This window comes from Physeter macrocephalus, unplaced genomic scaffold (genome assembly GCF_002837175.3).
Source record: "Physeter macrocephalus isolate SW-GA unplaced genomic scaffold, ASM283717v5 random_411, whole genome shotgun sequence".
Classification (NCBI taxonomy): domain Eukaryota; kingdom Metazoa; phylum Chordata; class Mammalia; order Artiodactyla; family Physeteridae; genus Physeter; species Physeter macrocephalus.
The window spans coordinates 1-13,599 of record NW_021145697.1 but is presented as its reverse complement, the minus strand read 5'-3'; the positions used below and the strand labels follow the sequence as shown (position 1 = coordinate 13,599).

Genomic DNA, 13,599 nt, shown 5'->3' with positions numbered 1-13,599 from the left:
TTTTCTCTTAATAGCTACATTTCCTATCTTTCCCACGTGGTGGTAAAACAGTTCTTTTCTTACACCTCAATTTTAATTGCTTTGGAAAATGACTGCCCTTCCCCACATAACTTTTATTTTAAAATCCAGACACATGTTCTAAATCTGATGCCATATTTCGTAGATGCAGTGATAAGAGAATCCTAAGTACAATTGAGTTTGTCTATCAACATCGTTGTTGAGTACTGGATACTTCAGTAAGTTAATGTGCCATAGCAACGTAATCATTCTTCTAAGGTTTAGCATAAGTAATGCTGCTATTGAATATTTTGGGCAGCCTTTACCATTTTCTAAATATAAAATTTATTTAGGGTAGATTCCTAGAAGTGGAATTAATTGGTTTCAACGAGTATGGATATTTTTATGGTTTTTTGCTACATAATGCCGAATCGCTTGCCATTTATTCAAGTGCCAGTCAAGGTTCCCAAATTAGTCAGCAGGATGTTAGATGTCTGCAGAGGGAGGCTGCAGGCAGGAAGACCTCTCGGGAGCCCCCCACAGAAGTCCCAGGGACAGAGGACAGCTCTGCACTAAGCCAGGGGCAGGAAGGGGACCCAGGGCACCGAGACGTCAAGAGCGGCACACCTGGCACCTGGTTGATTTAGGAGGATCCAAAGAGAAGTTCAAGGGGCGGGCCGGGCCAAGGCTCGGGCTCCTGGCCTGGCTGCCTGGGGGAATGACACACGTTTTGTCTTGATGAGGCTCTACTGGTGACCCTCGCAGGGGAGGAAGGTGAGAGCAGTGCCTGTGCCTCTTCTCTGAAGACCTTGGAGGCGTGTTATGGGTGGGGCTGGGAAGGCTGTTACATCAGTCGACTTTAGTTGGTCTGCATTGTCAGACAGGAAGCAGGTGCAGGTCCTTGAATTCTTGCTGCCTGTCAGTTGTCCGGCCCAGAGCCTGATAGCAAGCCCTCAGGTCTCTGAAGGAAGTGAGCACAGGCTCATTTCCTGTGACAGGCTGCTAGCAGACACCATCATCGGCTGGGCTTTCCAGAAACAGAGTGTGTTTAAGTGATTACGGGACGCTGGGGGGGTCTGGAGGTGCACCCATCAGGGATCATCTCTATCTACATGGCCGTAAGCCAGATTGTTGTCCAGTGGCAGGCTTTGCAAACAATAGCAGTTGAATGAAATCCAAGAGAGGCAGGCGGCTGTGGAGTTGCACAGACTTGAGAAAGGAACCGCTACCGTAGAGGAGTCGTGTACGGGTCATTTTTGCCTCTGTTCTTGCAACTTGCCCTTTCTCCTTGTACCTGTGCCCTTCCTCCTGTCCTCCTGCGGCCGCTGCGGTTACAGATGCTCACTGCACCCGGCTTCCTCCTCCTGGGGGTCGGACCCTGGAACACATCACACTTCTGCTGATTTTTAAAGTAGTACACCTGTAAAATAAAGCAGAGGAAAGGAAGGTAGGAACGTTACTCCCGATACTGGATCTTCCAGATTCATCCCTTTAGTACAAACTGAGTGCAGAGAGTTTTCGACAAGGCTCGCCGTCTGTTATTCCCACCTTCGCTGGAACAGAAGGAGTGGTGGCCATCGTCCCCACCCACCGATGCCCAGGGGAGAGTGTTGCTAGGACTTCTCGTACGTCCTAGGAGTGTGGGAACGTGGCAGGTGAGTCCTCTCTAGGTTGTTAGAGGTTGGGAACGTCGGGGTCCTGGGGTGACCTGCTCAGTGTTGCAGCCTTTCCGTTTCCCTGCCGTGGAGTGGGAGTGCGGGCTGTGTTCGGTTCTGACATAATTGCCTGGAAGTAGGGTGGGTCTGCGGTGCTGTGACGGGAGCAGGGAGGTCGTGTAGGCGAGTGCAGGAGGCTGTGCCCCTCGCCCCGTTCTTTGCCTGCCTGTGGGGTCCCGCTTCATTTTCAGCTTCTGTCTTCTTTGCTGTGGCTTGGTTTCGGCTTGTGAGAACGCCTGCCAGCCAGAGCGCTTCTCATTCCCAGCACATGGTCAGGGAACCCATTCATCTCTGCACTGAGCAGGTGTGGCCACAGCCTGGGCCGGGCAGGAAGGGCTGGGCAGCTGGACAGCGGCTGCCCCGCTCGGCGCCTGAGTCTTGCCGACGGTGAACGTGACCAAGGCTCTAGATGTAACTGACCTGTCACTCAGCCGGAAGTGAGGAACTGGAAGAACGCATGCATGGCAGCAGGAAGGACCCAGAGGAGTCTAGAATTTGGGGCCTCTTTCTCCCTTAGGTCGGTGGCACTGGGGAGACTGGGAGTGGACAGTTCTAGATGAGAAGAGCCTTAGCTGACCTACCAGTCAGAGCAACATATGGGCCTTGCTTGGATCCTGATTCAGATAAACAAACCATGAGAAGACTTGTTTCGAACAGTTGAGAAAATTTAATTAGTACATAATATTGGGTAATTATTGTTAATTTTAGGTGTTGCTAAAAGCCCCTAGTAGGTTGGCAAACTGAAGTACTCGGGGGGAAAAAGTCATGACACCTGTGATTTACTTTAAGCTGTAATGGCGATAAAACATAGCCTGTGTGGTGGATTGTTCACGCTTGAACCCTGTGATGGGCGCGTGGGACGCCTCAGGTTGATGTTCTCTGCTTCCGTGGGGGTGTGGGCATCCTCTCGAAGTCCTGGGTGCCACGTGAAGCATCTTGCACGACCGCCCCAGCGTTCGTCCCAGTTACAGAGGAGGGAGCTGGGCTCCACAGCTGGGTGTTCCGTGTCAGGTCGCAGGACCAGCCGGAGAGCTGGCGTTGAACCCCGTCCGAGGCCCGGCTCCTGAGCATCGCTGGACAGGGTGGTTCTCAAACATGCTTTGGCCCCCGGGCACGCCCTCCCCACTCACCTCGGGTTCCCTGTTCCCTTGACTCAGGGACCTCAATGAGGTGGGATGTCTCCTACCTCCAGCGGCAAAGGGAAGAGGAGAGATCGTTAAGAGCCGTCTTCCATGTCGAGGCAGAAGATGTTCTGTGTGGTAGCTTTTCTCCTGGGTGTTGCCTATTTTGAAGTTACACCAAAGGCTTATCTCTTCTTATTTTGAGCCAAGAATGAGTATCCTTTTCAAAACCTTGGGAGCGCGTTGAGATTCTTCTCGTCTGAAGCACGTCTCTCTGCATGCTTTGCTGTTGCAGGCGGACATCTGGTCCCTGGGCATAACGGCGATCGAGCTTGCCAAAGGGGAGCCTCCGCACTCCGAGCTGCACCCCATGAAGGTTTTGTTCCTCATCCCAAAGAACAACCCCCCGACGCTGGAAGGGAGCTACAGCAAACCCCTCAAGGAGTTTGTGGAGGCCTGTTTGAATAAGGAGCCGAGCTTTGTGAGTATTCTTGAGATCAGAACGGGCGTCTCCTCCTCTGGGGCCCGAGTGGTCTGGATACATCTTACTGGCACTTCTTTAATCGCTATTATCAGCTGTCTTCATGATTTCAGTCATTTTTCTTTTTCCAAATGGGTATGATTAATTTCTTTGAATTGCAAATTTGTTTTTTATTGCTATTTTATATTTTAAGGATGAAAAATCTACTTATTTTCTTTCAGATTTTCTATTATCTCATACCTCATTGAGCTTGAAGACTGTTCTCCTTAATATTATATGTGGAATCATACATTTTTAATATTTATAGTGGAGGGTCAGGCTATTTAGCCGTTTTAGTAACCGCAAAGTCTGGCCTGAAAAACAGTGGCTAAGTAGGTATTTAAAGTAAATGTTTTCAATTTCTTCTGGGCATGTGTCAGGAAGGAAAAGGGGAATGAGATAGAAATGTACCCCCACCTTGCTCTCCCCTCTTCCTTCTTACTGTCTTTGCTGTTGAGTTGTCTCTGGGAGAGCCACGTGGCAGTGATGACAACATGGCTTTAGCCTAGTTTTCTCTCTGAATTAGGAATTGTTTTAAAAAAGTTGTCTGTGTATTCTGGGGTTGCGTGGAACACCACACGTCCTTGTTTTGTTTCTGAGTTTTCCAGCAGGGTTAGCCTCCCCCCTTCTTACGAACCCTTATCTGAAAATATGTGGTTCGTTTTCCGAGAGCACCGTGGTTTTCTAATATGATACCAGTTTTGGTAATGGAATTCAGTGAGGAATGCACCGTTTTCTAAGAACCTCCAGGGGCTGCAGAGTACACCACTCATTGGGTGCCGGGCGGGCTGCTGTTCTTTGTGTCCGTGGGGCTCGGAACGTTGTTATCAGGAGTTTGTTCCGAGCCCCAAGAAGACACACCCACGTGGCTGCACATCTTGCCATTACAAACGTGTCTGTGGTGTCGGCTTGCTGGCCCAATGCACATGTCTCCACCCTGACCTCTAGCCCAGACGGACTGAGGAGAGGACGAGATGCTTGGAATTAGACACTCACGTGGACAGGGACTGAGAAATGCCTGAAGTGACCCAGGTGTTTCGCAGGCCTGAGTTTGAGAAGCATGCCTGGCTCTTGTTCAGGAAGCTTTAGTAATTCAGAGCAAGTGGGGACACGGTCTGACTCGCGTGGTTTGCGCGTTCCTGCTGGCCACTCCTATCTGGGCTGCGCGGTTTTCTTGGGGCGCGTACTCCCTATAGCTGGGTTTGCCCCTCCCAAGGGCAAAGCGAGTGGCTGAGTTCACTGGCCATGCTGAGCCCAGAGCCTGGATGACGTCCTCACCCCGCTCACAAGGAAAGAGGCAGAGCTGGGCAACCAGCATTTCCGAATTGGGAAGGCTGATGACTAAGAGGACGCGGGCACCCTTGCAGCGTCCAAGGGACGGGTATCGCGTGGCTTTCTTCCAGCTGGATTTAAATTAACATTTATTGTTTTGGGGGTTTTGGGGGATGGAGCCAAACAGTAAGAAAGTTAACAAGGTGATACAGAACATGTTCTCTCTCTTGCCAGCATTAGCAATGATGATTGAATGATTATCTATGAAATTCTCTGCAACGTTTTCTTTGTAAATGCATTTTTCTGGGGAGAGGGTTGCTGCTTTCGTCGGATGGTTACCTCCAGAGTGTTAAGGACCCCGTTAGATACTAGATGCCTCGTCCACACTGTGAATGAACGGGGTCCCACCCACAGGAGCCAGATGACATCCTTTGACTCAATCTTAAAGGAAAAAACTTTGAAGTAGGACTCTGTCTTTAAGTATTAGCTTGGTTGCTGGACGTTTTGAGGCAGAAGTCTGTCCTTTGGGGTAGAGTCAGGTAGAATGTAGAGAGCTTGACCTCACGCTTTTTCTCTTTGGTTTGTTGGGTGGTTTGTTTCCCAGAGACCCACCGCTAAGGAGTTACTGAAGCACAAGTTCATAATCCGCAATGCAAAGAAAACATCCTACTTGACTGAGCTCATCGACAGGTACAAGAGGTGGAAGGCCGAACAGAGCCACGAAGACTCCAGCTCCGAAGACTCAGACACGTAAGTCCACTCGGCCTTAGTCCCGCGGGACGTCCGTGACCCGGGGTGGGGGGGGGAGGTGGGCGGCGTGTCCCCAGCCCCAGGCCGTGTCTGAGCCCCAGGCCGTACTTGATGTGGGCCTGTTCATTCTCATCTCTTGGTTGGGGTGGGTTCTGGGTTTCTTTTTTTTTCTTTCTTTTTCTTCTTTTTTTTTTTTTTAAAAAAAAATCCAGGCTGCTGGTGCTTCTTGTGTTAGTATGGGACTATATTTGGGAGTCTTTGAGTCTCTTTTTGTTGCCAGTGGCGTTTCTCTGAGTAAAATCTGTGACACAGCTGTGCGTAAAGAGCTGGACCTGGTTGCTTCTTCCTTCATTATACCTCCTGCTTTTAAAATGCTACTGATCAGGTGAAGTGGCTTTAAATATATTTCTAGAAAGAGATAAATGAGGGTATTAGTGATTCTGTGTTGTGTTCTGGTATATGCCTGGCGTTGTAGAAGCTCTGTGCCAGGAAGTTACTATAAACTGATGTCAAGTTAAGCATCTAGGAAATCCATTAGCTAAAGAGATGAATTAGGTCTGGGAGCCATTTGGGTATGTCGAGGTGGGGAGAGTGGGACCCACTGCTCTGGCGTGATCAAGCTGACCCACGGCCCAGGTCCACGTGCCAGGCCGGTGGGATGAGACCCAGAATATTTTTCAAGGTTCCCACATGATTCCATTGCAGAGTCAGGGGTGAGGACCACGGACTAGGATGTTGCTGAGGTCTTGACGTTGAGCCATGAGGGTGGTGGCATGGGGCCGAAGAGACGGGCGGGGAGAATCCAGACGTTTACCGTGGGTCTGGGTACCGCAGGTGGGGACGGTCCGGCTTCAGCAGTGTCGCGGGTCCACTGAGAAGACAGCACTGGAGAAGAGGCTGGTCTGGGGAGGCCAGGGCACAGGAAGCTGGGTTTGATGTGGGGCACGTTCAGACGTCCAGGAGGATGTGTCCAGTTGAGAGCAGCATCGAGATTTGGTGTTGAGGCGGGATATCTAGGCAGACAGTATGGGTCTAGAGCCACCACTCTGTGAACGGTCACTGGAGCCCTGAGGAACCTACCTGTGGAGAAGGGCCAGAGGCCGAGGACCAAATGCTGGGAAACACCAGCGTGAAGGAAGAACCTGCGGACAAGCCGGGTCGGAGGAGATCTGGGTGCGGTGTGGCCCCAGGAGTCCCTGGCCTCTGGAGGAGGGTGATTTGCTGCTGAGCCCGCGGGCAGGATGATAAGGAGGGAACAAGGAGGCTCCTTGTCCAGAGGCGGCCAGGGCACAGGGGGCCTCGGCCATAGCAGTTGCAGGGACGGGGTAGATTCTGGAGTGAGTGGAAGGTAAGAGACGGAGGTGGGAGTGTGTGGAGTGTGGGTGGCGCTTCCACGCCCTGTGGCTGAGGGCGGGGAGCGGCGCTGAGCAAGCAGAAAGACTGCACGCTCAGGTGTGCTGGGACGGAGCCAGTGGAGACTGTTCTCCAGGAGAAGAGACACGGGAGACAGGGTGTGGGTGCGGCAGCTCTATGGGAACCGCGTTCCCACGGGATCTCTCTTTGTGAGGTCGGAGGCAGGGTCGGCTTCTGCAGCCCAGGAGGGCCTGGAGGGGAGTGGACAGGACCGGGGCAGGCATGGAGCACGGGGGGTCTCCCCACGCAGCCTGCCCGCGGGGCTGTCACTCACTCACGGGGTCACCTGCATTTCTGTGTTAAGGGAAACGGACACAGATGGCCAAGCGTCCGGAGGCAGTGACTCAGGGGACTGGATCTTCACGATCCGGGAGAAAGATCCAAAGAGTCTCGAGAATGGAGCTCTTCAGCCGTCGGATTTAGAGAGAAATAAGGTACGTTTGCTCGTGCAGAGTGACTAACGCTTGGCATCAGTCAGCAGCGTTTTTGAGTCCCTTTTGTGTGAAGCCTGCTGTTTCCGTGGTCCTTGTGGCCCCTCAGCGCAGCCTGTTGTGGAATTTCGCTGTCAGGGGATTGACAGATCAGGAGACGATGTTCCGTCTGACTCGCCAGCGCGGCCGACCCGCGGGTCTGGACTCTGGTCCGCTCTGCAGCGCTGATTGCTGCTCTCTGTAGCCCTGCCGCCAGATCAGCATTTCCCGACACTTGCGCGTACCGGGGGAGTGGGGAGGTGGGTTTAGTGTTTGAAGCGACTTTCCAGCTCTCCTGATGAGACTGGGCCTGTGTTGCGCGTGGGCGTTACTCATCAAGGTACCGTAATTGGGGGATTGAGTTTTGTTTAAGGAATCTTAACAATAAATATATTGCTTTTGGTACCTGTGCACTAAATTTTGATGGAATGGTTTTGTGCCTGTTTAAGTTAATGAAAAGCTCTAGTTTTAGGATCGTTCTGAAGTGCAGTGGTGTAGTTTCTCTTCAGCAAGTGCAGACCAGTGGCTGTCCCCTGGTGACCCTACAAGTCCTGCTTTGAGAAGCAGATAGGAGTCACCGTGTGCTCAGGTAGAGGCTGCAGAAGAAACAAAAGGCGGCACTGTCATCGGACGGCCACTCCCAACAGCCGGCTCTGGCGTGCGCGCCGTCTCCAGGCCTCCGCCAGGCGCAGGTCCTCTCCGAGCGTGGCTCGGCGGTACAATGTAGCGTCGCCTGCGTCCCCGCAGGGCGCCACTTCCTGGCGCTCGGTGCCTCTCCACCGGGCGTGGTGGCTGTAGGCCTCCGCAGTCCGGTGAGAACACAGTAGGACAGTCCTGTGCAGATGCTACAGCAGACGTGTATCTGAAGTTCACTGAATTATTGCAAATGTGAGTATTAAATATTTCTCATCACTCTTTCCCCCCCCCCCAAGATGAAAGACATCCCAAAGAGGCCTTTCTCTCAGTGTTTATCTACAATTATCTCTCCACTGTTTGCAGAGGTAAGCGGCCCAGTTGAGTTCTGGGGAGGTGCGAGGGAAGAAGGGGGAGCAGTCGCCGCCCCGTCCGTGGCAGGGTTGCCCGTGGAATTTGGGGGGTTAGACTGGCTGGCTCTGGGAGGCCAGAGCCTTGGGTGGTGATCCAGAGCTCTCCGGGGAGGCTGTAGCGGGGGATCCTGGGACTTGAGGTGGGTGGCCCAGGGTGGGAAGGAAGTGCCACCCATGGGCGCGTCCCTGTCCTCCGCTCGGCGTGAACCCCAGTCGCGCGGTGCCTCCCCCTTGGCGGTGCCTCCCCCTTGGCGGTGCCTCCCCCTTGGCGGTGCCTCCCTCCCCCTTGGCGGTGCCTCCCCCTTGGCGGTGCCTCCCCCCCCTTGGCGGTGCTCCTGGCTGGCCTCAGCCCTCCCAGGCCTTCCCCGACCCAGATCTGTCTCACGAGTGTGCCCAAGGGACAGGTTGAAACCACGGAACACTCTGGGTTCAGGTGGATAAGTGAACAGCAACAGGGCAGGCAGAGGCCCTTCTGTGTCGCTTTCTGCCTGCGGCCTTGGCCTCGGATGCCTCTTGGACCCTGTTTGCTCTTTGTTAGGTTCTTTGGGCAATTGGCCCGTCGGGTTTTCCACATACTCCCCTGCTTTCCTGCGACCCTGACTGCATTTTACTAGGATAGTTGGGCAATTGGGAAAAAGGACATAGATTTTCTCATTTGTCTGAAGGTGTCTGTTTCTTATTGGGCACGTGAAAAGAAAACATTCTGAAGGCATTATCCAGAATTAATGAACTAATCCTAAATGTACTAATGTTTTGATTTTGTTCAGCTGCCCTAAAGGTAACCTCCCAGGCATCTTTTCCTGTATGTTTTTGTTATTAATATTTGGTAACCTCATGTTCGGAGTGTCCAATGTGCATTAATTTGCATAATACTCCGCAAACTCGCTACTTAAGGAGCGTCTCCCCATGTTGCAAATGAGGACGGTCCCGGGCGTCCCTCAGTATGGGCCAGTGGCTCCCTCAAGTGGTGGTGACGGGGCGTGTCCGGCAGCCGCGGGGCGGGGCTGGGGGGCAGTGGGAGGGAGGTCGGGTGGCGGGCTGCGGGCTGCCCACTCGGGGCTTGTAAGTCTGCTTGTGTTTAGTCGTTAAGGGGCCAGGGGTCCCCGATGGACAGAAGCACCGCCTCCAGGCTGACTGTTGCGGTCGCTGACACCGTGGAACGGGCACAGACACTCCGGCCTCAGCGCCAGGCCTGTCCTGTCCCTCTGTCTGTCCCTGTAACTGGGAGGGGAGAAGCCACGGGCGTAGAGTGAGCCTGAAGCCGGGGTGGCGGCGTGTGGTCCCAGCAGCCTGAGAAGCTTCTGGAGGCTCTGGGTGGCACTCCGAGCAGCTCCCCCTCCTCCTGGCGCATCCCGGAAAGACGGGAGTTGACCTTAAACTGTGGGAGGTGTCTGCAGACACCAGCGTGGTTTCCCGTGGGCGCAGGGGTGCCGAGAGGACACCAGCCTCCCAGGGTTTAGGGCTGTTGCCTGTTTACAGGCAATGGAGTATTTCGGCAGCACCCTGCCCACAACGGCAGTCTGTCCGGAGGCCTCAGCACCGGCCCGCTGACTGCGGGAGCTCTGCGTGCGTGGCCTGCACCGCAACTTCGGGGGGCACACCAGAGCCAAGTGGGCATGAAATGGCTTTGCTGGTGGAAGATTAGGGTTGAAATGGAAAAAGAAGGCAGGGGGAGCAGATGCCACGATCACAGTCTGAAAAGGCGCATGGAAGCCGGTGTGTTTCCTTCCCGGGGAAGGGTAGAGACGGGGCGGGGGGCGGTAACTCAGGCCCAGTCTGTGCCTGGTGCTCTTAGCCTCCGGAAGCAGAGGGATCCGAGCCGACCCTGTGGCCGGGGCAGTCGGGTCATGTCACTCCTTAAACAGACGCCCGTGGCTTCCCGTGCCCGGGTGACTCACGCCGTTCCTCGCTTTGGTGTTTTCAGTTGAAGGAGAAGAGCCAGGCGTGTGGAGGCAACCTGGGGTCCATCGAGGAGCTGCGCGGGGCCATCTACCTGGCGGAGGAGGCCTGCCCCGGCATCTCGGACACCATGGTGGCCCAGCTCGTGCAGCGGCTGCAGAGGTGAGTGCCGCCCGTGCCTGGTACCTTCCAGGCTGGGGACTTGAAGCAGAATCGAGGGAGAGAAGGCTATTCTCCTGAGTTAGAGAAGTCCGTGTGAGTGAACCGGGTGAACCTGGACACCATGAGGAGGGACCACAGAACTTTGTGGTGGTGGCTCTTGCTGCACAAGCACGGGATGACTTCAGGGTGCCGGTCTGCTCTCCTGATGCAGCCTCGTGACCAGCCAGAGGAGTGCAGTCCCGAGCCCGGACTCTCCGTTTGGTTTTATGCTTCAAAGCCAGGTGTCCAGAAACACCAGAGATGGGGGCTCGGTGAGTTCCGTGAGAGCGGACACAGATGTGGTCTTTGTGAGGCCTGTGCTGGTCCTCGGCTCTGCCTCAGTCCTGGAAGCCTCGTCGTGGTGGCAGGGAGCTCCGTCCGCGGCAGCCTGCAGGGGGCGCCCTGTCCCCGCCAGCGGCCCTGGTGGCACGGGCTCCAGGGTAGAGGAAGCGGGGCTGCCGATCTGTCCCCCCCGCCCAGTCCCTCAAGCTTGTTTGGGGAGCCTCCCTGTGGAGGAGGTCGCAGACGTGCGTGCAGTCACCTGGGGGTGTTGGAGAGAGTGGAGGTGAACCATCCAGCAGCTCTGTGACCCGAGCTCTCCCGCACACCCCGAACCTTTCTCTCTCCCCGAAACGCCAGGCAGATCAGTGCTTTGAAATTCGCCTTCTAGATGTGTTGTCCAGGAAGCGAGCTTTTTCTAAAGGACGGCTGGTCCTTGATGGGAATTAGCAGTGTCTCAGATCTTTTCTGAGATGTCGGCTGGATGGCGCACGGAGAAGTTAGGGGCGTGTAGGGTCCCTTTTGCCACTTGGAAGTGGTGATGAAGGGGCTGCCCGCTGTCCTGTGAAGTGTCCCTCTAAAGTGGGACATCAGAGAAAACCTCACGTTTGTTCTGTAGAACTCAGGCTCCCTCACGCACCCCAACTTTCTAACCTGCTCTCATGTGTAGGCTGGAGAATAGACTGTTGACTTGGCTGCCTTCAGTTTTGAGGCAGTTGAAGGACTCCAGTATGCTTTTTGGGTGAAGCTGGTTTTAATGGTGTTATTTCTTAACCCGCTGCATCCAAAGTCTTGTTTCGGTATAAAGGTCTTTTACCTTCGTCGTAGGGCTGAGTCTTTGCAGTCAGTGTGTGTTTCACTCTTAATCGGCACATCTCCTTGTGAAGTCGGTGCTGGGAGCCACCGTGGCGAGTGTGGCCCTACCTAACGCAGGTGTAGCTGCCTCTGCCGTCTGCATTACGGTTCACATTTTACTCCCCGTTCTCTCTAGTTCTCTCCTGTCCTTCTGTCCTTTGTGACGTGGGACTCTCTCTCCTCAGCCATCAGGTGACCCTGCTCCAGGGCTCCCTGCCTGGTCCCTTTTGGGCTGTCCAAGCTCTTCCCGTGTGTCCCCTATCCAGAGGCCACCAAAGCACAGTGGCCCTTGCTGACACTTCAGACCCGTTTGCTCCTGAATGCATCACTCCAGTGGGTCGCCTCAGAAACGACGAGGACCAGCTTTTGTCCAAAGCATTTTCAAAGGCTTTTGTATATCTTAGTGTGAGTTAATGTGTGGATTCTTTCGTGTGGCATCAGCTCCTCCCGTGACCTGGGCATTTACGTCTCTCGAAAAGTGAGTCTCAGGATCCGTGGCTAAAGCCTGCTCTCCTAATCATTTGTTCCCTGGGCGAGTGCCATGTATTATAAATGCCTTAAAAGAGGAGCTCTGATTTGGAATGTTGGCTGCGAGTCCCATTAAACTCATCCTCAGCCGTCTCCTGAGGCTGGGTGACCCACCCCGGTTTTGAGGCTGCTGAGGGAATCTTGGCCACGAAGGGCACCCGTCCCCCTTTTTGGTGTTCCAAAGTGAGACAGTGCTGCAGAATTACTGGAAACAGGAGAAAGTGCCCATCCCACCATCATCGTTTTGGGTGCGCTGCCTTTCATTGTTGTATACAAGTCATGAACTTACCCAAGTTTTTCGATATTCTTGGGTGTTCATGTAGAATAAATTGTGTAAAACTAGACATGTATAATTCTGTGTACACTTCTTAACCTGGGTGTATTTTTCATATTGCTTAAATATTATGATTTTTAATCTCTTAGTTCATTTAGCTTGCTTCATTTACTTAACCATTTTTCTACCGTTGGACATCAGGATTGTTTCCTAATTATCGTAATCACAAAAAATTTAACATGGGCTTCCCTGGTGGCGCAGTGGTTGAGAGTCCGCCTGCCGATGCAGCGGACACGGGTTCGTGCCCCGGTCCGGGAAGATCCCACGTGCCGCGGAGCGGCTGGGCCCGTGAGCCATGGCCGCTGAGCCTGCGCGTCCGGAGCCTGTGCTCCGCAACGGGGGAGGCCCCAACAGTGAGAGGCCCGCGTACCGCAAAAAAAAAAAAAAAAAAAAAAAAAAAAATTGACAGTTCTAGGAAGTGGAGTACTTGAACAAGCACAATATGTGTGTGGCCAAAAAAGGGTTTCTTGCACTGATACTCAAATTGGCATATGCATCCTTGGGATCTTACTGTATCATTGGGTATTATCGATTTTTCAATTTTTAAGAAATGATTATAAGTGAAGGTGTATCATTTACTGCTCTATTCGTGTCTTTTTTTCTCTCCTGGGAGGCTGAACGCATTTTGACTTTTGGTTCATCTGTGAAAAGTTTTTAGTGTTGGAATCATGATTTTCTTAATTTTTATGAATTCTTTATGGAATAATTTGCCCATTGATACTTGCGCCACTTAATTTGTTATAACTTGGGATTGTCTATAAAAACTAGGATTTTGATTATTGCTTGAAGTTTTGCAAATTAATTTGTTTTTAATTTAGAGAAATGACATTGATTTACTTCTATTTCTCTTTTTGATTTTTCCTAGATACTCTCTAAGTGGTGGAGGAACTTCATCCCACTGAAATTCCTTTGGCATTTGGGTTTTGTTTTATTCCTTTTTTTCTTCTTCATCCTCCTCCTTTTTAAAAGTCAACGAGAGCCTTTGCTGACTTCGCTGAGGAGGTGCACCATCGCGGGGGGCCATCCCCCCCACAGCGAGGTCGCCTGTCCAGGGCCTGATGAAGTCTCCAGATGGGGTGGGGAGGGTCAGCTCCTGCGAGCGAGTATTTTATTTTATTTTATTTTATTTTATTATTCTTGTTTTTAATTCTAACCATAGTGCACATATCAAGGAAAGTGTCTTTAGAAACAAAAATAAA

At 52.8% G+C, this 13,599-nt stretch overlaps 1 protein-coding gene across 3 annotated transcripts in view; it reads left to right on the top strand.

Annotated features, from left to right (window-relative positions):
* Positions 1–13,593, top strand: part of STK24 (serine/threonine kinase 24) — a 57,651-nt gene extending 44,058 nt beyond the window's left edge. The window contains exons 6-11 of one of the 3 annotated variants that reach the window (XM_055082975.1): positions 3,129–3,314; positions 5,230–5,375; positions 7,093–7,222; positions 8,191–8,259; positions 10,229–10,365; positions 13,266–13,593. In XM_055082975.1, coding sequence (XP_054938950.1) covers positions 3,129–3,314; positions 5,230–5,375; positions 7,093–7,222; positions 8,191–8,259; positions 10,229–10,365; positions 13,266–13,302 — 705 coding nt within the window. In that variant the 3' untranslated portion in view covers positions 13,303–13,593. Of the gene's footprint in view, positions 1–3,128; positions 3,315–5,229; positions 5,376–7,092; positions 7,223–8,190; positions 8,260–10,228; positions 10,366–10,576; positions 12,733–13,265 lie in introns of those variants that run through there. The other 2 variants (XM_055082974.1, XM_028485469.2) reach the window with 2 other exon arrangements.
* Positions 13,594–13,599: the final 6 nt, after the last annotated feature.